The 20,999-nt window shown below is 37.2% G+C and overlaps 1 protein-coding gene across 1 annotated transcript in view; it reads right to left on the bottom strand.

Moving 5' to 3' along the window:
* The window catches only part of LOC118923794 (THO complex subunit 2-like), a 126,642-nt gene that overhangs the window by 93,567 nt on the left and 12,076 nt on the right, over window positions 1–20,999 (bottom strand). The window contains 2 exon segments of the mRNA XM_057497498.1: window positions 830–921; window positions 12,713–12,771. Coding sequence (XP_057353481.1) covers window positions 830–921; window positions 12,713–12,771 — 151 coding nt within the window.

Here is a 20,999-nt window from a genome sequence, read left to right as displayed (position 1 = left end):
TGGAGCACAGGATGGAGTAAGATTATGTTCTGAGAACTTCCCAAAGAAAGGAGATTTTCCAGCACACTACTAAGAACAGATCACACAGCGGCAGTTCCGTCCATGTCACCCAGGCAATGGAAACATGCAGGCCCAAATCTGATCTCTTAGCAGCCCCTTCCTACTTACTAGGAGTAAAGCAGAGACAGAGTGAAGACCACAATAATCTGAGCAGTGAGAAAGCTTTATCTGAAAGTACACACTTAAAGAAAGTGCGGATGACCTCAGAGAGAAGGCACACTGAAAGTTTGGGGATTCTGTCTTTTAAGGCATTCAAGAATGGGGCAAACGGCAGAGGGGTGTTGTTGGGCATAGGCTTGACTTGTGGTCTCAAGGTGCTTATCTCTGGTGAGACACCATGTCTCCTTTCCTTTCCTATCAGTCCTCCAGATAATTCTGCTAAATAAGCCCAACACAAGGAATTTATTTATCCAGTTCTTCTCCAAGATAGGGTTACCCTCGAGTAGTGGGGACTTATCAGTTAAGACTGCCTGCCCTGCCTTAAGATAGGCTGTTGGGCTACTGTCTCATTAACAGAGAATATGTTAGGAATCTTACTTCTTCAACTCTCTGCTTTTTAAAATGGAATCTTAGCCTTAAGATTGGGTCCCTCCTGTTCTTACTATACTGTTTATATTTCAGCATTTTTCATCATAGGTAGGAAAAGTTAATTATGATGCTTGTCCCATGTCCCCACCCTACCTCACTATAATTCTGAATAAAATAAAATGCAATTTATACACTTCAGGGATCTTTGTATCAAAAAAGAATACACACACACACAACTTACACTAATGTCGTTAAGAACATTAGATGCATGTTCATGCTTGAGATTTCCATTAACGACATGGCATGATAACTCATAAAGAGCTTGCTGGAAATCTGTAGAACATAATAGAAATAATGTGAGAACACAGACTCCTGAACATGAAAGGTAGACCCTCGAGGGTAAGATCTACGTATTTCCTACTTCTAAGAATTATTATAAACATCAGCAATGGTAAGAAAAATATACTTCTAATGCTTTGCTCTAGATTTTTTCCCTTTTATTTTCACAAAACACAATACTGAAAGAGTAAAAAAAGTGAACCTTGACTATATTACTATAACTACTGCTTGAGCATTCCCTCCCCATCTTTTCCTTTATGTCAACATATTTTACGTATTTGCATTCACAAGGCACATCATTTGGTATTCTAATTACCCCACAAACACTTTTAAAAGAATTTTCTCTTGCTACCAAAGTCTCCAAAATTACCAAAGTCTCCCCTTTCTTTTTCCCCGCCCATACCCCTCCCTTCCCACCCATCCTCCCCAGTCCCTTTCCCTTTAGTAACTGTTAGTCAATTCTTGGGTTCTGTGATTCTGCTGCTGTTTTGTTCCTTAAGTTTTTCTTTGTTCTTATATTCCACATATGAGTGAAATCATTTGGTACTTGTGTTTCTCCGCCTGGCTTATTTCACTGAGCATAATACCCTCTAGCTCCATCCATGTTGGTATACATGGTAGGATTTGTTTTCTTCTTATGGCTGAATAAGAAGAAGACTGAATAGAACTCCACTATGTGAATATAAACTAAATTAGCCATTCCTCCATTCAGCAGATTTCACAGATTTTTCTAAATATATTCAGATTATAGTCAATTCAAACTCAGGGCTACACTGACAATAGGTAAGGAATAGCAATAAATATAAAATCAAGTTTTACCCATATCCTAAGGTCAGAGAAACCTCTCCCCAAATATTAATCTTTTTTGTCCTCTATTTCCATCAGAATTCAAACTAAAATAATTACATACATAAAACAGCAGCTCTATGAGAACTGTCAACCACAAGTAGTATCATTCACTATTAAAATTAGCAAGTAGTCCCCTTTCCAGGAGGAAGAATCTCTTTTTCGGGTGTGCTTGTGTGTGGGGTTGTTATTGGTTAGGTAAACACCTCCTTCCAGCTATCATTTTATTTAGTTTCATATACTGAAAACTTTACTTGCTTCCTTTCATTAAAAGTAGGAAAACAAGCAGCTCTAAAAACATTTATGTAAAATAAAGTCAATTTATAATCCCCTTTGAAAAGGAATCAAAAAGTTTTCAGGGAAAAACAGCAAATAAAAAACTAAATATTTAAAAATATTCTTTCTTGGTTTTACTACTCACAAAAAGAGAATATAATAGAAATCAAGACTCATATCAATCCCCCTTTAAACAATGAAAATAGTATTCTACAATCAAATAAATTTGTCCTCAAATTATCTGTTAATGTACTATAGCCCAATTATACCAATTCCTTATGAAGAATTCATTATTAAATAATCCCACCTTTTTCACAAATATGCCTTAAGTATGCTTACAATAAACTATATAAAAACTAACTTGTTAGCATGGTAGGAATATGAGGTTAATTTAATGCTTTTAATTTCCATAAATAAAATGCTTTTACAGCAAGTAATACTCATGTAAAGTTATCCAGATAACTAAGTTTTTTAAAAAAGTAATCACTCTTAAAAGGACAAAAAAGCTGAATATCAAACTAAATTTCCATAAGAATATAAGCTGATAGAGGCTGAGGGAATTCTAATATTAATCACAGGTGACTATAAAACAGAGAACAAAGAGCCCAGGTCATTTTCTGACAGTAAAGGACATAAAAACAATCACAACACAATCCACAAAGTAGCAAAAACGGTTCCAACTCACATATTATTTAAACGCCCATTTAACTGGTTAGGAAGTCCTACTGTATTTTTTTTCAGTGGATATACTATAGTAGTAATTTTCTTATTCATTTTGCTATCATTAATCTACAATTACATGAAGAACATTATGTTTACTAGATTCCCCCCTTCACCAAGTCCCCCCTACAAACCCCATTACAGTCACTGTCCATCAGCATAGTAAGTTGCTGTAGAATCACTACTTGTCTTCTCTGTGTTGTACAGCCCTCCCTAAGCTACCCCCACATTAAATGTGTTAATCGTAAGGCCCCCTTTCTTTTTCCCTGCCCTTATCCCTCCCTTCCCACCCATCCTCCCCAGTCCCTTTCCCTTTAGTAACTGTTAGTCCATTCTTGGGTTCTGTGATTCTGCTGCTGTTTTGTTCCTTAAGTTTTTCTTTGTTCTTATACTCCACATATGAGTGAAATCATTTGGTACTTGTCTTTTTCCACCTGGCTTCTTTCACTGAGCATAATACCCTCTAGCTCCAACCATGGTGTTGCAAATGGTAGGATTTGTTTTCTTCTTATGGCTGAATAAGAAGAAGACTGAGTAGAACTCCACGATGTGAATAAAAACTAAATTAGCCATTCCTCTCATCAGCAGATTCCACAGATTTTTCTAAATATATTCAGATTATAGTCAATTCTTTCTCAGGGATACGCTGACAATACGTAAGGAATAGCAGTAAATATATAATTAAGTTTTACCCATATCCTAAGGTCAGAGAAACTTCTCCCCAAATATTAATCTTTTCTGTCCTCTATTTCCATCAGAATTCAAACTAAAATAATTACATACATAAAACAGCAGCTCTATGAGAACTGTCAACCACAAGTAGTATTATTCACTATTAAAATTAGCAAGTAGTCCCCTTTCCAGGAGGAAGAATCTCTTTTGTGCGTGCGTGTGTGTGGGTTATTATTGGTTAGGTAAACACCTCCTTCCAGCTATCATTTTATTTAGTTTCATACACTAAAAACTTTACTTGCTTCCTTTCATTAAAAGTAGGAAAACAAGCAGCTCTAAAAACATTTATGTAAAATAAAGTCAATTTATAATCCCCTTTGAAAAGGAATCAAAAAGTTTTCAGGGAAAAACAGCAAATAAAAAACTAAATATTTAAAAATATTCTTTCTTGGTTTTACTACTCACAAAAAGAGAATATAATAGAAATCAAGACCCATATCAATCCCCTTTAACCAATGAAAATAGTATTCTACAATCAAATAAATGTGTCCTCAAATTATTTGTTAATGTATGATAGCCCAATTATCCCAATTCCTTATGAAGAATTCATCACTAAATAATCCCACCTTTTTCACAAACATGCCTTAATTATGCTTACAATAAACTATATAAAAACTAACTTGTTAGCATAGTAGGAATATGAGGTTAATTTAATGCTTTGAATTTCCATTAATAAAATGCTTTTACAGCAAATAATACTCATGTAAAGTTATCCAGATAACTAAGATTTTTTAAAAAGGTAATCACTCTTAGAAGGACAAAACAGCTGAATATCAAAATAAATTTCCATAAGAATATAAGCTGATAGAGGCTGAGGGAATTCTAATATTAATCACAGGAGACTATAAAACAGAGAATAAAGAGCCCAGGTCATTTTGCTGACAGTAAAGGACATAAAAACAATCACAACGTAATCCACAAAGTAGCAAAAACAGTCCCCAACTCACATATTATTTAAACGCCCATTTAACTGGTTAGGTAGTCCTACTGTATCTTTTTTTCAGTGGATATACTATAGAAGTACTTTTTTAATACATTTTGTTTTCATTAATCTACAATTACATGAAGAACATTATGTTTACTAGATTCCCCCTTTCACCAAGCCCCCCTACAAAACCCCTTATAGTCATTGTCCATCAGCGTAGTAAGATGCTGTAGAATCACTAATTGTCTTCTCTGTATTGCACATCCCTCCCTATGTCCTCCCCCATATTATACATGCTAATTGTAAGGCTCGCTTTCTTTTACCTTGCCCTTATCCCTCCCTTCCCACCCATCCTCCCCAGTCACTTTCCCTTTGGTAACTGTTAGTCCATTCCTGGGTTCTGTGATTCTGCTGCTGTTTTGTTCCTTCAGTTTTTCTTTGACCTTATACTCCACATATGAGTGAAATCATTTTATACTTGTCTTTCTCCACGTGGCTTATTTCATTGAGCATTACACCCTCTAGCTCCATCCATGTTGTTGCAAATGGTAGGACAGGTTTTCTTCTTATGGCTGAACAATATTCCATTGTGTATATGTACCCCATTTCTTCATCCATTCCTCTACTGATGGACACTTAGGTTGCTTCCTTTTCTTGGCTATTGTAAATGGTGCTGCGATAAACATAGGGGTGCATCTGTCTTTTTCAAACTGGGCTGCTGCATTCTTTGGGTAAATTCCTAGAAGTGGAATTCCTGGGTCAAATGGTATTTGGATTTTGAGCTTTTTGAGGAACCTCCATACTGCTTTCCACAATGGTTGAATTAATTTACATTCCCACCAACAGTGTAGGAGGGTTCCCCTTTCTCCACAACCTTGCCAACATTTGTTGTTGTTTGTCTTTTGGATGGTGGCCATCCTTACTGATGTGAGGTGATATCTCATTGCGGTTTTAATTTGCATTTCTCTGATAACTAGCGATGTGGACCATCTTTTCATGTGTCTGTTGGCCATCTGAATTTCTTGTTTTGAGAACTGTCTGTTCAGATCCTCTGCCCATTTTTTAATTGGATTATTTGCTTTTGGTTTGTTGAGGTGTGTGAGCTCTTTATATATATTGGATGTCAACCCTTTATCAGATCTGTCATTTATGAATATATTCTCCCATACTGGAGGGTACCTTTTTTCTATTGATGGTGTCCTTTGCTGTACAGCAGCTTTTCCGCCTGATACAGTCTCACTTGTTCATTTTCTATTTTGTTTCCCTTGCCTGGGGAGATATGTTCATGAAGAAGTCGCTCATGTTTATGTCCTAGAGATTTTTGCCTTTGAATTTTTTCTAAGAGTTTTATGGTTTCATGACTTACATTCAGGTCTTTGATCCATTTCCAATTTACTTTTGTGTATGGGGTTAGACAGTGATTCAGTTTCATTCTCTTACATGTAGCTGTCCAGTTTTGCCAGCACCATCTGTTGAAGAGACTTTAATTTCCCCAATGTATGTCCATGGCTCCTTTATCATATATTAATTGACCATATGTGCTTGGGTTAATGTTTGGAGTCTCTATTCTGATCCACTGGTCTGTGGCTCTGTTCTTGTGCCAGTACCAAACTGTCTTGATTACTGTGGCTTTGTAGTAGAGCTTGAAGTTGGGGAACAAGATCCCCCCCCCACTTTATTCTTCCTTCTCAGGATTGCTTTGGATATTCAGGGTCTTTCATGTTTCCATATGAATTTTTGAACAATTTGTTCCAGTTCATTGAAGAATGCCATTGGTAATTTGATAGGGATTGAATCGAATCTGTAGACTGCTCTGGGCAGGATGGCCATTTTGACGATATTAATTATTCCTAGCCAAGAGCATGGGATGAGTTTCCATTTGTTAGTGTCCCCTTTAATTTCTCCAAAGAGTGTCTTATAGTTTTCAGGGTATAGGTCTTTCACTTCCTTGGTTAGGTTTATTCCTAAGTATTTTATTATTTTTGATACAATTGTGAATGTAATTGTTTTCCTGATTTCTCTTTCTATTAGTTCATTGTTAGTGTATAGGAAACCCACAGATTTCTGTGTGTTACTTTTGAATCCTTCAACTTTGCTGTATTCCGATATCAGTTCTAGTAGTTTTGGAGTGCAGTCTTTAGGGCTTTTTATGTACAATATCATGTCATCTGCAAAGAGTGACAGTTTAACTTCTTCTTTACCAGTCTGAATTCCTTGTATTTCTTTTGTTTTGTCGAACTGCGATGGCTAGGACCTCCAGTACTATGTTGAATAACAGTGGGGAGAGTGGGCATCCCTGTCTTGTTCCCGATCTCAGAGGAAAAGCTGTCAGCTTCTCACTGTTCAGTATGATTTTGGCTGTGGGTTTAACATATATGGTTTTTATTATGTTGAGGTACTTGCCCTCTATACCCATTTTGTTGAGAGTTTTTTCATGAATGGATGTTGAATTTTGTCAAATGCTTTTTCAGCATCTATGGATTTGATCATGTGGTTTTTGTCCTTCTTTTTATTGATGTGGTGGATGATGTTCATGGATTTTTAAATGTTGTACCATCCTTGCATCCCTGGGATGACTCCCAGTTGGTCATGGTGTATGATCCTTTTGATGTATTTTTGAATTCGGTGTGCTAATATTTTGTCGAGTATTTTTGCATGTCCGTTCATCAGGGATATTTGTTTGTAATTTTCTTTTTTTGGTGGGGTCTTTGCCTGGTTTTGCTATTAGAGTGATGTTGGCTTCATAGAATGAGTTTGGAAGTATTAAGTATTTGCTCCTGTTCTATTTTTTCAAAAACTTTAAGGATAATGGGTATTATATCTTCTCTGTATGTCTGATAAAATTCTGAGGTAAATCCATCTGGCCCGGGGGTTTTGTTCTTTGGTAGTTTTTGATTACCACTTCAATTTATTTGCTGGTAATTGGTTTGTTTAGATTTTGTGTTTCTTTCTTGGTCAGTCTTGGAAGGTTGTATTTTTATAGGAAGTTGTCCATTTCGTCTAGGTTTTCCAGCTTGTTAGCATATAGGTTTTCATAGTAGTCCCTAATAATACTTTGTATTTCTGTGGGGTCCGTTTTGATGTTTCCTTTCTTGTTTCTGATTCTGTTGATGTGTGTTGATTCTCTTTTTCTCTTAATAAGTCTGGCTAGAGGCTTGTCTGTTTTGTTTATTTTCTCAGAGAACCAGCTCTTGGTTTCATTGATTTTTTCTATTGTTTTTTTTCTTCTCAATTTTATTTATTTCTTCTCTGATCTTTATTACGTCCCTCTTCTGCTGACTTTAGTCCTCATTTGTTCTTCTTTTTCCAATTTTGATAATTGTGACATTAGACTGTTCATTTGGGTTTGTTCTTCTGTAAATATGCCTGGAGTGCTATATACTTTCCTCTTAAGATTCTTTTGCTGTGTCCCACAGAAGTTGGGGCTTTGTGTTGTTGTTGTCGTTTGTTTCCATATATTGCTTGATCTCTATTTTAATTTGGTCATTGATTCATTGATTATTTAGGAGCGTGTTGTTAAGCCTCCATGTGTTTGTGGGCGTTTTTGCTTTCTTTGTGCAATTTAGTTCTAGTTTTATACCTTTGTGGTCTGAAATGATGCTTGGTAGAATTTTTATCTTTTTGAATTTAGTGAGGCTCTTTTTTTTGGCCTAGTATGTGGTCTATGCTGGAGAATGTTCCATGTGCACTTCAGAAGCATGTGCATCCTGTTGCTTTTGGATGTAGAGTTCTATAAATGTCTATTAGGTCCATCTGTTCTAGTGTGTTGTTCAGTGCCTCTGTGTCCTTACTTATTTTCTGTCTGGTGGATCTGTCCTTTGGAGTGAATGGTGTGTTGAAGTCTCCTAAAATGAATGAATTGCATTCTATTTCCTCCTTTAGTTCTGTTAGTATTTGTTTCTCATATGCTGGTGCTCCTCTGTGTTGGGTGCATACATATTTATAATGGTTATATCCTCTTGTGGGACTGACCCCTTTATCATTATGTAATGCCCTTATTTATCTCATTACTTTCTTTGTTTCAAGTCTATTTTGTCTGGTTCTAGTACTGCAACACTTGCTTTTTTTCCCTATTGTTTGCATGAAATATCTTTTTCCATCCCTTGACTTTTAGTCTGTGCATGTCTTCGAGTTTGAGGTGAGTCTCTTGTAAGCAGCATATAGATGGGTCTTATTTTTTTATCCGTTCAGTGACTCTGTGTCTTTTGATTGATGCATTCAGTCCATTTACATTTAGGGTGATTATCGATAGGTATGTGCTTATTGCCATTGCAAGCTTTGGATTTGTGGTTTCCAAAGTTCAAGGTTAATTTCCTTACTATCTAAAAGTCTAACTTAATTCACTTAGTATGCTGTTGCAAACACAATCTAAACGTTCTTTTCTATTTCTCCTCCTTTTTATTCCTCCTCCATTCTTTATATATTAGGTATCATATTCTGTATTCTTTGTCTATCCCTTGATTGACTTTGGGGATAGTTAATTTAATTGTGCATTTGCTTAGTAATTAGCTGTTCTACTGTCTTTACTGTGGTTTTATTACCTCTGGTGACAGCTGTTCAACCTTAGGAACACTTCCAGCTATAGCAGTCCCTCCAAAATAGACTGCAGAGATGGTTTGTGGGAGGTAAATTCTCTCAGCTTTTGCTTATCTTGAAATTGTGTAATCCCTCCTTCAAATTTAAATGATAATCTTGCCAGATAAAGTAATCTTGGTTCCAGGCCCTGCTGCTTCATGGCATTAAATACATCATGCCACTTCCTTCTGGCATGTAAGGTTTCTGCTGAGAAGTCTGATGTTAGCCTGATGGGCTTTCCTTTGTCTGTGATTTTATTTCTGTCTCTTGTAAGCAGCATATAGATGGGTCTTGTTTTTTTATCCGTTCAGTGACTCTGTGTCTTTTGATTGGTGCATTCAGTCCATTTACATTTAGGGTGATTATCGATAGGTATGTGCTTATTGCCTATTTCTGTCAGGCTGCTTTTAACAGTCTGTCGTTATCCTTGATCTTTTCCATTGTAATTACTATGTGTCTTGGTGTTGTCTTCCTTGGGTCCCTTGTGTTGGGAGATCTGTGGATCTCCATGGCCTGAGAAACTATCTCCTTCCCCAAATTGGGGAAGTTTTCAGCAACTACCTCCTTCCTCAAAGACACTTTCTATCCCTTTCTCTCTCTCTTCTTCTTCTGGTATCCCTATAATGTAAATATTGTTCCGTTTGGATTGGTCACACAATTCTCGCAATTTCTTTCATTCTCAGAGATTCATTTTCTTCTCTGTGCCTCAGCTTCTTTGTATTCCTCTTCTCTAGTTTCTATTTCATTTATTGTCCCCTCCACCATATCCAACCTGCTTTTAATACCCTCCATCATGCTCTTCAATGATTGGATCTCTGACCTGAATTCATTCCTGAGTTCTTGGATGTCTTTCCTTACCTCAATTAGCATGTTGATGATTTTTATTTTGAACTCCCTTTCAGGAAGAGTCATGAAGTCCATATCATTTAAATCTTTCTCGGGAGGTGTATTAGTAATTTTACTCTAGACCAGGTTTCTCTGGCATTTTATATTTGTATATGGCGCCCTCTAGTGTCCAGAAGCTCTATTCTGGAGCTGCTCAGCCCCTGAAGCAATGTCAGAGGTCGCAGGTTGTGGTATTGCTGCCTGGGTGGAGGAAAGAGCTGTTCCCCACTTCCCGGCTGCTGTGCCTGTCTCCACTGCCTTAACCAGTGGGCCAAGCACAAAGATATGCTTTTGTCCCAGAGAAGCCAGATATGGATCCCTGCTTTCCACAAGCGGCCAGAATCCCTGTCTCCCCAGGAACTCCACCTGTCCCAGCTTTCCAACCCCATAATCAGAAAAGTATGATGAAAATACCATGAAATGTAGGTTTGTGCTCCCAGAGCAGATCTCCGGAGTTTGGTATTCAGCAATCACAAGCCTTCCACTTCCTCCCTGCTCCATTTCTCTTCCTCCCACTAGTGAGCTGGTGTGAGGAAAGGGCTCGGGTCCTGCCGAGCCACAGCTCTAGTACGTTACCCAGTTTGGTGAGGTCTTTTCTTTTCTCTAGGTGTATGCAGTCTGTAGCCAGCCTCTTTTCTGTTGCTCTCTCAGGATTAGTTGCACCAACTATATTTTCTTGTTTTATCCAGTTTTAAGAGGAAGCCTTTGTGTCTCCTCTCACACTGTATTTTTAATCCTCTCCCTCTCCTACTATATTTTGTCCATAGAAACAGTAAATGGTACCTGGAGACTACAATGGCTAGCTCCACAAAATCCTGAAAAAATCTACACTAAAGTTGAAAAACTTTGCAGTTACAATGGGGCAGAAAATTTAAAGCCCTTATACACAAAAAAATAAACAAAAGATTTTATCTTAATGCTAACATTTCAGAGAAAGCAGTTTTATGAACAGCCACAAGTAAAAAAAAACTTCTAGACATACTTAGAAGTGATTTGTGGCATTTGAATATTGAAGATAACAGTTCTTTGTTATGTTGAATATCACTAGGATTACCCTGGTTTATCAGCCATCATTACAATGTTATTTTACTGGGAAGAGGGATGTATAAAAAAACAAGGGAAGTAGTGTGTGCAAGGTAAACTGCCTGCCTGAAATGAAATGAAATCAATTGAAAGGAGCAGAAAGGGAAAGGGTAGAGAGAACCCTATCCAAACTCAATCCGCGAGATAGAACAAAAGAAATTCTGAAGAAATAACATGCAATTTCCAGCATGGACTACCAACTGGGGCCCTCAGACCAAAGCTTGTTTGGTGGCAGCTATCAGCCAGAGCTGTAACATGTTGAAGGCCAACAAGGGCAAGCAAGAGAGCACTGGCAATCCAGCCAATGAGGCCACACTCAACTACTTTTGTTTCATATGTGAATCAGAACAAACATGCAAAAAGTAACAATAATATGATAGTTAGATCTGATAGAAGATCCACCCAGTCCCATTTAAAACTGAAAGAGTAATCCCCTAGATTATATTATGCATAGTTCTTCTGAGAATTCTTATTTCATCCACTTAAGATTTCAATTGTAAACAAGATCAAAGTTAACCAAGAAGTCACACACTTGTATCAAACACAGGAAAGAAAAAAATTAAGTATCCTAGTGCTTTTAGGAAGGAGTCTTTTTTTTTACATTCTTATACTTCTGGCAGCCAACTGATTTATTCAAAAAGAAGGCATTTTATCAACCTCAGAAACCTTATGAACAATCTTACAATTTTATAAGCAGGACTAACTGGAAAATAACTTTGGGAATGTGAGCTTACAAATGTTAAATCTTACAACAGATCTTACTCAAATGACAGGGAAAAAATGGCTCATTTATTTGTTTGAATTCTTCCCATTTGAATGCTTTCTATTCAAAAATTCAAATATTCTTTAAAAAGTATGTATTCTCATATATTTTATCAAGGTAATATTTTGACTGAAGTAAACATTTCTATAGAAATATATTCTATTCTTAATCATCTATTCACAAAAGCATAATTTAAATAAAATGAATTTTATCCAATAATTTTTATTTAAAATAGAATACTGGTTATAAAACATTTTTTCCAGATTGAAAAAATGTCATGTGTCCCACCCACAATGAAAGCTACACAGGAAAATTCTTTAAACACAATGGACATAATTGTTTTGTTTTTGCCCCTCCTTTTCTAAATCTAAATTTCTTAAATGCCTAATTTTAAATTAATGAGTGTTAAATAGTAAAGTCCTTTAAAATTAAAATTCACATCCTAGTTAATTACATAACATTATTCTTAATAAACTGTATTTGTGATGTGCGTAAACAATTCCTTTGCTTTTAATGTTTTCCATGACAACTGCCTTTAACAAGATCCCCAGATACCACCTAAACATAACCAGCTTTAGTAAAAACACTGAACCTCAGTTTCTGGAAATTTCCTAGCAGAAACAATATCAAAACAGTTTTTCTTTCCATGCTAGCTTTTCTCCTCTGTTTATGACTGATAGCTAGTTTATATAATTTTTAATACAGCAAACAACTGTTGAAATGTAGGCAAATATTCCATGTCATAATTATAAAGTCAAGCAATATCATTATGACTATTTTGCAGGTTAATAACATCCATATAGAGATATATAGTCTTACTTATGGTTTTAATCCTAACTGTAATATATTCATATAAAAGCTTTATATAGTATGAACTATCTTATAGCTTTGTTTTCATTTGCAACAATTTAATGGAAAACAATATTTATTAATTTTGGCCAAGCCAAACATAACAGCTTTGATACTTTTGAAAGTCTTACCTCTATAAGATGAACAATCATGGCTTTTATTTCCACTCAGGATCCGGCATAAATGCAAACTAGAATAAACCAGAAATAATATTTATTAATTTCAATACTACCACAGATGTCTTTAAAGAACAAGTCATATCAACTAAAAATATCTGGAAATATGTATGTTAAATCCATAATAAAACAAATCTAAAAACCCTACCTGGTCAGAACTGAAGGACACTAGTGAATCAATTGATTATTTTAAAAACTGGTAAATAAAAACCAAGTATTTACTCTGCCCTTCATATATGAACCAACAGTTGATAAGAAATGTCTCTGTATTGAAGTATTTCAGCTAATAAAAGAATGCTAGAAGTAGAACATCATCATTTTAAATCCCTAAAAATTAAAGAATCTACATAGGCATCTAGCATGGCTGTTCACATCATAAGAGACAATCTGACATTAGTGCCTCCTGATCCTAATGAAAGAACACATCACCCACCTGTGAAGTTGTCTTTTTTTAAAAAAGGCATGAACCTAAATTCAGAATATGGGAAACTCTATGGGACAATAACCCAATCTCTTCAACAAATACATTGCAAGGAAAAATAGAAGATAGTGGGGAATCTTCAGGGTAAAAATGGCTTAAGGGATGTATCAATCACAATGTATGGATCCTTACTTGGATCCTGTTTCAAGCAAGTATTTTTAAAATTTACATTTATGAGTCAATTAGAATATTTTATAGACTCTTTATCTTTAAAAGACAGATGCTGAAATACTTACAGATGAAATATTTACCTCAGTAGAATGGGAAAATAGGTGGTGGGGTTACAGATGAAACAAGCGTTGATAACTATTAAAGCTGGTTGATGATTTCATGGGGGAATATACCATCCTACTTGCTCATATGTTTAGAAATTTTTTTTAATAATAAAGTTTAAAAACAAAAACTGAAAATCTGAAAAAAAATACTTGTATTTTTAATACTTCCTCATTAGAGTAAGTAAAGTAAAGATATACAGGATACAGTGAAGAGGTATACTTAAAAGGAATTCTAGAAAGAAGAGAGAAAACAGGGCAAAAGCAATATTTGAAGAAATTAAAAGCCAATAATTAGAATTCAGTTTTCCAGAACTGAAGTGAAATCCACATCTGGACATGTCATTGTAAAACTTGTCTTATCTATGGTAAGAAAAAGACAAAATCATTTAAACACCTACAGAAAAAAAAGACAATATTATCTACATGACTTCTCAAGAAGAACACTGAATGCCAGAGATTATTATAGATACATTCAAGGTACTAAAACGAAGTATCCGCCAACTTAAAATTCTGTTCCCAAAATACACAATTCTAACAGAAGGCAAAGTAAGGACTGAACTTCACACAAACAGTAACTGAGTTCACACACTAGAAGAAATGCTTAAGGAGATTCTTTAGACAGGATAAAAATGATCCCAGATAGAACCTTACAGTTGCAGCAAGAAATGATGAGGAAAAATGTGGCAAGTACATGGATAATTCTAAGTGAATATTAACTTCAATAATAATAATAGTGTTTTGTGGTATTTAAACATGTAGTATTAAGTATAGAGAGATAATATATAAATGGAAAAATAATATTGAAATACATCAAGACTAATGCAGGTTTATCCCAAATATTTGTTCTAATTAATTCATCACATTAAACAGAGTTTTTAAAATTACATGATAGTTTCATACATGTATAAAAACACTTGATAAAATTCAATATCCAATCACTATTCTTTTTAAGACACTTAGAAAAACTGTAGTTCAGTGTGCTTCACAAATGCCTGATCCCAGAGACAGTTCCTGGAGTTCTGTGAGGTAAAACTGTATCCATTTTCCCTTTTTGCTGTATTTACATTTACACTAATTGTTCAAAACCAAAGGAACGCAGGACTCCAGGCACCTTAGAATGTATCAGGGCAGTAGCACCAAACTGTTTCACTGATTCTTTGTGATAAAGAAATCAGAGAATAAAGCCAGTCTCAGGTACGATGCAAACTGTTTCATTTTATTTTTCATGATCATTCACAAACAAAAGCCAACTTCACTTAAGAATATCCTTGATGGAAGTGACATCAGCAAGATGGCAGAACAGGAAGCCCCAGGTCTCCCTTCCTTCCTCAGAAACACCTGTTCAACAATACCCATACCAATTCCCTTTATGAGAACTCAGAAATCAGTTAAAGAGGCTCCTGCACCCCAGGTGCTACTAAACCAGCTGCATCAAAGATAGTAGGAAAATTCATGACACCCTTTCACCACAGTCCCTCCTCCCAGCACAGCACCACACAACTGGAAGAAAACTGGCCTCTGAAATTCTCCTGGGGAGGGAAAGAAGACTGTACTTTACATCTAACATTCAAACTTGGCAGGGAGGGGAGTGGAGTGTGGGGCCTGCCTGAGGGACTAGCTTTTTTCTCCACTTTTTGGAGCACAGACAAGAACTGGCACACCCTAGGTGCCTGGGGCCTACCGAGAACTGAAAAAGGAGCTGGGTGGTTAACTACAGATCCAGAGAACCCACGGACAACAAACAGACCAATACAGCTCAGCAACTTCTCCCTCATGGGAGAATGGGAAGACTGGTGGCTGTGTCCAACATTTCAGTTTTCTGTGGGACTGCCTGTGGGGCTGGTTTCTTATCTAGCCTGACTTAGGGTGCTAACAGAACCTGGCATACTCTAGCTATCTGGGGGCCACTAGGAACAAAAAAGAGCTGGGTAGTGTGGTACTTCACAGGACCCATGGTACACAAGATGCAAGAGAGTACAAGCCTCTAGGACAGGAAGACAAAACTGGAAAATCCCTCTGATTTGGAATCTACATATACAGGCACAGAGAAGACAGACGCAGAGTAAAGGTTGGGGAAGCCCCCACAATCTACAGCCAGGCTGACTAGTAAAGGCCTTTCTCTGTATTCAGCCAGTACGTAAAGACTGGAAGAGAGGAGTGTTTTTTCAAATGCAATGATACCAACAAAAAATTACAAGGAACAGGAGGCGGAGCCAACATGGTGGCGTGAGTAGGACAGTGGGAATCTCCTTCCAAAAACATATATATTTTTGAAAATACAACAAATAAAACTAATTCTAAAAGAGAGACCAGAAGACAGGACAACAGCCAGACTACATCCACACATGCGAGAGCCCAGCGCCTGGTGAAAGGGGTTAGATACAAGCCCCGGCCTAGCGGGACCTGAGCACCCCTCACCCCAGCTCCCAGCGGGAGGAGATGAGTCGGAGCAGGGAGGGAGAGGGAGCCCAGGACTGCTAAACACTCAGCCCTAGACATATGCACCAGAGCACAGACACAGTACATGCGTGGAGGGCTGGAAACTAGGGAAAAAGGGCAGCAAGACCTCTTAGTGGGTTCCAAAGCTGATGCCCCTGTGACAAAGAAAAGCGAGTGCTTTTTGAAAGTCTTAAAGAGACAGGGATGCAACAGCTGGACGGGAACAACACAGGTCACAGTCCAGAAGCTGGAAATTCCAGGGAAAAGAAGGCGCACTAACCCCCTGGGCAACAGCTATGAGACCCCTCACAGAGGTAAATAGCCAAACAGCCCCCTGTCCATTACCCCTCTGGGGCGAGGAGATAGCAGAGAAGCAGCCTAAGGCTGGCTACGCCCTCAGCAAGGGAGCTTCCTCCATACGGCCGGGCAAGACACAAAGACCCAGTCTACACGCAATTGCCCAACACAAGCCACTAGGGGTCACAGGTGTCCCAGTAAAGAAAGGCCAGGAGAAAGTGGAAAATTTGGCCCTACCAGCTGACAGTCAATAGCACCTATCAACATGAAAAGGCAAAAAAATTTGATCCAGACAAGAATAACCCAGACAGCTTCGGCATCTGCTACATCTTCCCCTGAGAAGGAACCTGGGGAGATAGATTTAGCCAGTCTACCTGAAAAAGAATTCAAAACAAAAGTATAACCATGCTGATGGACTTGCAGAGAAATATGCAAGAACTAAGGAAGGAGAATACAGAAATAAAACAAGCTCTGGAAGGACTTCAAAACAGAATGGATGAGATGCAAGAGACCATTAATGGACTAGAAAACAGAGAACAGGAACGCAGAGAAGCTGATGCAGAGAGAGATAAAAGGATCTCCAGGAATGAAAGAATTCTAAGAGAGCTGAGTGACCAATCTAAACGGAACAATATCTGCATTATAGGGGTACCAGAAGAAGAAGAAAGAGAAAAAGGGATAGAAAGTTCTTTGAAGAAATAATTGCTGAAAATCTCCCCAAACTAGGGGATGAAATGGCCTCTCAGACCACAGAGGTACACAGAACTCCCATGACAAGGGATCCAAGGAGGGCAACACCAAGACACATAATAATTAAAATAGCAAAGATCAAAAAAAAGGACAAAGTATTAAAGGCAGCCAGAGAGAAAAAAAAGCTCACCTACAAAGGAAAACCCATTAGGCTATCATCAGACTTCTCAACAGAAACCCTACAGGCCTGAAGGGAATGGCATGATATACTTAATGCAATGAAACAGAAGGGCCTCGAACCAAGACTACTGTATCCAGCACGATTATCATTTAAATATGAAGGACGTATTAAACAATTCCCAGATGAGAAAAAGTTGAGGGAATTTGCCTCCAACAAACCACCTGTTCAGCGCATCTTACAGGGACTGCTCTAGATCGGAGCACTCCTAAAAAGAGCACAGAACAGAACACCCAAAATATGAAGAAGGGAGGAGGAGGAATAAGAAGGGAGAGAAATAAAGAATCATCAAACCATGTATATAATAGCTCAACAAGCGAGTTAAGTTTGACAGTAAGATAGTAAAGAAGCTAACCCTGAACCTTTGGTAACCACAAACTTAAAGCCTGCAATGGCAATAAGTACATATCTTTCAATAACCACCCTAAATGTAAATGGACTGAATGCACCAATCAAAAGACACAGAGTAATAGAATGGATAAAAAAGCAAGATCCATCCATATGCTGCTTACAAGAGACTCACCTCAAACCCAAAGACATGCACAGACTTAAAGTCAAGGGATGGAAAAAGATATTTCATGCAAACAACATAGAGAAAAAAGCAGGTGTTGCAATACTAGTATCAGACAAAACAGACTTCAAAATAAAGAAAGTAACAAAAGATAAAGAAGGACGTTACATAATGATAAAGGGCTCAGTCCAACAAGAGGACATAACCATTATAAATATATATGCACCCAATAGAGGAGCACCAACATATCTGAAACAAATACTAACAGAACTAAAGGAGGAAATAGAATGCAATTCATTCATTTTAGGTGACTTCAACACACCACTCACTCCAAAGGACAGATCCACCAGACAGAAAATAAGTAAGGACACAGAGGCACTGAACAACACACTAGAACAGATGGACCTAAAAGACATCTACAGAACTCTACATCCAAAAGCAACAGGATACACATTCTTCTCAAGTGCACATGGAACATTCTCCAGAATAGACCACATACTAGGCCACAAAAAGAACCTCAGTAAATTCTAAAAGATTGAAATCCTACCAACCAACTTTTCAGACCACAAAGGCATAAAACTAGAAATAAACTGTACAAAGAAAGCAAAAAGGCTCACAAACACATGGAGGACTAACAACACGCTCCTAAATAATCAATGGATCAATGACCAAATCAAAATGGAGATCTAGCAATATATGGAAACAAACGACAACAACAACACAAAGCACCAACTTCTGTGGGACACAGCAAAAGCAGTCTTAAGAGGAAAGTATATAGCAATCCAGACATATTTAAAGAAGGAAGAACAATCCCAAATGAATGCTCTAATGTCACAATTATCGAAATTAGAAAAAGAAGAAGAAATGAGGCCTAAGGTCAGCAGAAGGAGGGACATAATAAAGATCAGAGAAGAAATAAATAAAATGGAGAAGAATAAAACAATAGCAAAAATCAATGAAACCAAGAGCTGGTTCCTCGAGAAAATAAACAAAATAGATAAGCCTCTAGCCAGACTTATTAAGAGGAAAAGAGAGTCAACACAAATCAACAGAATCAGAAACGAGAAAGGAAAATTCATGACAGATCCCACAGAAATACAAAGAATTATTAGAGAGTACTATGAAAACCTATAGGCTAACAAGCTGGGAAACCTAGGAGAAATGGACAACTTCCTAGAAAATTACAACATTCCAAGACTGACCAGAAAGAAACAGAAAATTTAAACAGACCAATTACCAGCAACGAAATTGAAGCGGTAATCAAAAAACTACCCAAGAACAAAACCCCCCGGGCCAGATGGATTTACCATGGAATTTTATCAGACATACAGGGAAGACATAATACCCATTCTCCGTAAAGTTTTCCAAAAAATAGAAGAGGAGAGAATACTCTCAAACTCATTCTATGAAGCCAACATCACCCTAATACCAAAACTAGGCAAAGACCCCACCAAAAAAGAAAACTACAGACCAATATCCCTGATGAACGTAGATGCAAAAATACTCAAAAAAATATTAGCAAACCGAATTCAAAAATACTTCAAAAGGATCATACACCATGACCAAGTGGGATTCATCCCAGGGATGCAAGGATGGTACAACATTCGAAATTCCATCAACACCACAACAAAAAGAAAGACAAAAACCACATGATCATCTCCATAGATGCTGAAAAAGCATTTGACAAAATTCAACATCCATTCATGATAAAAACTCTCAGCAAAATGGGAATAGAGGGCAAGTACCTCAACATAATAAAGGCCATATATGATAAACCCACAGCCAACATTATACTGAACAGCGAGAAGCTGAAAGCTTTTCCTCTGAGATTGGGAACTAGACAGGGATGCCAACTCTCCTTACTGTTATTTAACATAGTACTGGATGTCCAAGCCACGGCAATCAGAAAAAACAAAGAAATACAAGGATTCCAGATTGATAAAGAAGAAGTTAAACTGTCACTCTTTGCAGATGACATGATATTGTACATAAAAAAGCCTAAAGACTCCACCCCAAAACTACTAGAACTGATATCGGAATACAGCAAAGTTGCAGGATACAAAATTAACACACAGAAATTTGTGGCTTTCCTATACACTAACAATGAACCAATAGAAAAAGAAATCAGGAAAACAACTCCATTCACAATTGCATCAAAAAGAATAAAATACCTAGGAATAAACCTAACCAAAAAGTGAAAGACCTATACTCTGAAAACTACAAGTCACTCATAAGAGAAATTAAAGGGGATATTAACAAATGGAAACTCATCCCATGCTCGTGGCTAGGAAGAATTAATCTCGTCAAAATGGCCATCCTGCCCAAAGCAATATACAGATTTGATGCAATCCCTATCAAACTACCAGCAACATTCTTCAATGAACTGGACCAAATAATTCAAAAATTCATATGGAAACACCAAAGACCCCAAATAGCCAAAGTAATCCTGAGAAAGAAGAATAAAGTAGGGGGGAATCTCATTCCCCAACTTCAAGCTCTATTATAAAGCCATAGTAATCAAGACAATTTGGTACTGGAACAAGAACAGAGCCAACAACCAGTGGAACAGACTAGAGACTCCAGACATTAACCCAAACATATATGGTGAATTAATACTCGATAAAGGAGCCATGGACATACAATGGTGAAATGACAGTCTCTTCAACAGATGGTGCTGGCAAAACTGGACAGCTACATGTAGGAGAATGAAACTGGGCCATTGTCTAACCTCATATACAAAAGTAAATTCAAAATGGATCAAAGATCTGAATGTAAGTCATGAAACCATTAAACTCTTGGAAAAAAACATAGGCAAAAACCTCTTAGACATAAACATGAGTGACCTCTTCTTGAACATATCTCCCTGGGCAAGGAAAACAACAGCAAAAATGAACAAGTGGGACTATATTAAGCTGAAAAGCTTCTGTACAGCAAAAGACACCATCAATAGAACAAAAAGGAACCCTACAGTATGGGAGAATATATTTGTAAATGACAGATCCGATAAAGGCCTGACATCCAAAATATATAAAGAGCTCACACGCCTCAACAAACAAAAAACAAATAATCCAATTAAAAAATGGGCAGAGGAACTGAACAGACAGTTCTCCTATAAAGAAATACAGATGGCCAACAGACACACGTAAAGATGCTCCACATCGCTAATTATCAGAGAAATGCAAATTAAAACTACAATGAGGTATCACCTCACACCAGTAAGGATGGCAGCCATCCGAAAGACAAACAACAAATGTTGGTGAGGCTGTGGAGAAAGGGGAACCCTCCTTCACTGATGGTGGGAATGTAAATTA

The sequence above is a fragment of the Manis pentadactyla genome, chromosome 2 (genome assembly GCF_030020395.1).
Source record: "Manis pentadactyla isolate mManPen7 chromosome 2, mManPen7.hap1, whole genome shotgun sequence".
Classification (NCBI taxonomy): Eukaryota; Metazoa; Chordata; class Mammalia; order Pholidota; family Manidae; genus Manis; species Manis pentadactyla.
Note: the sequence above shows the minus strand (reverse complement) of the source record. Positions and strands in the feature narration are given on the sequence as shown.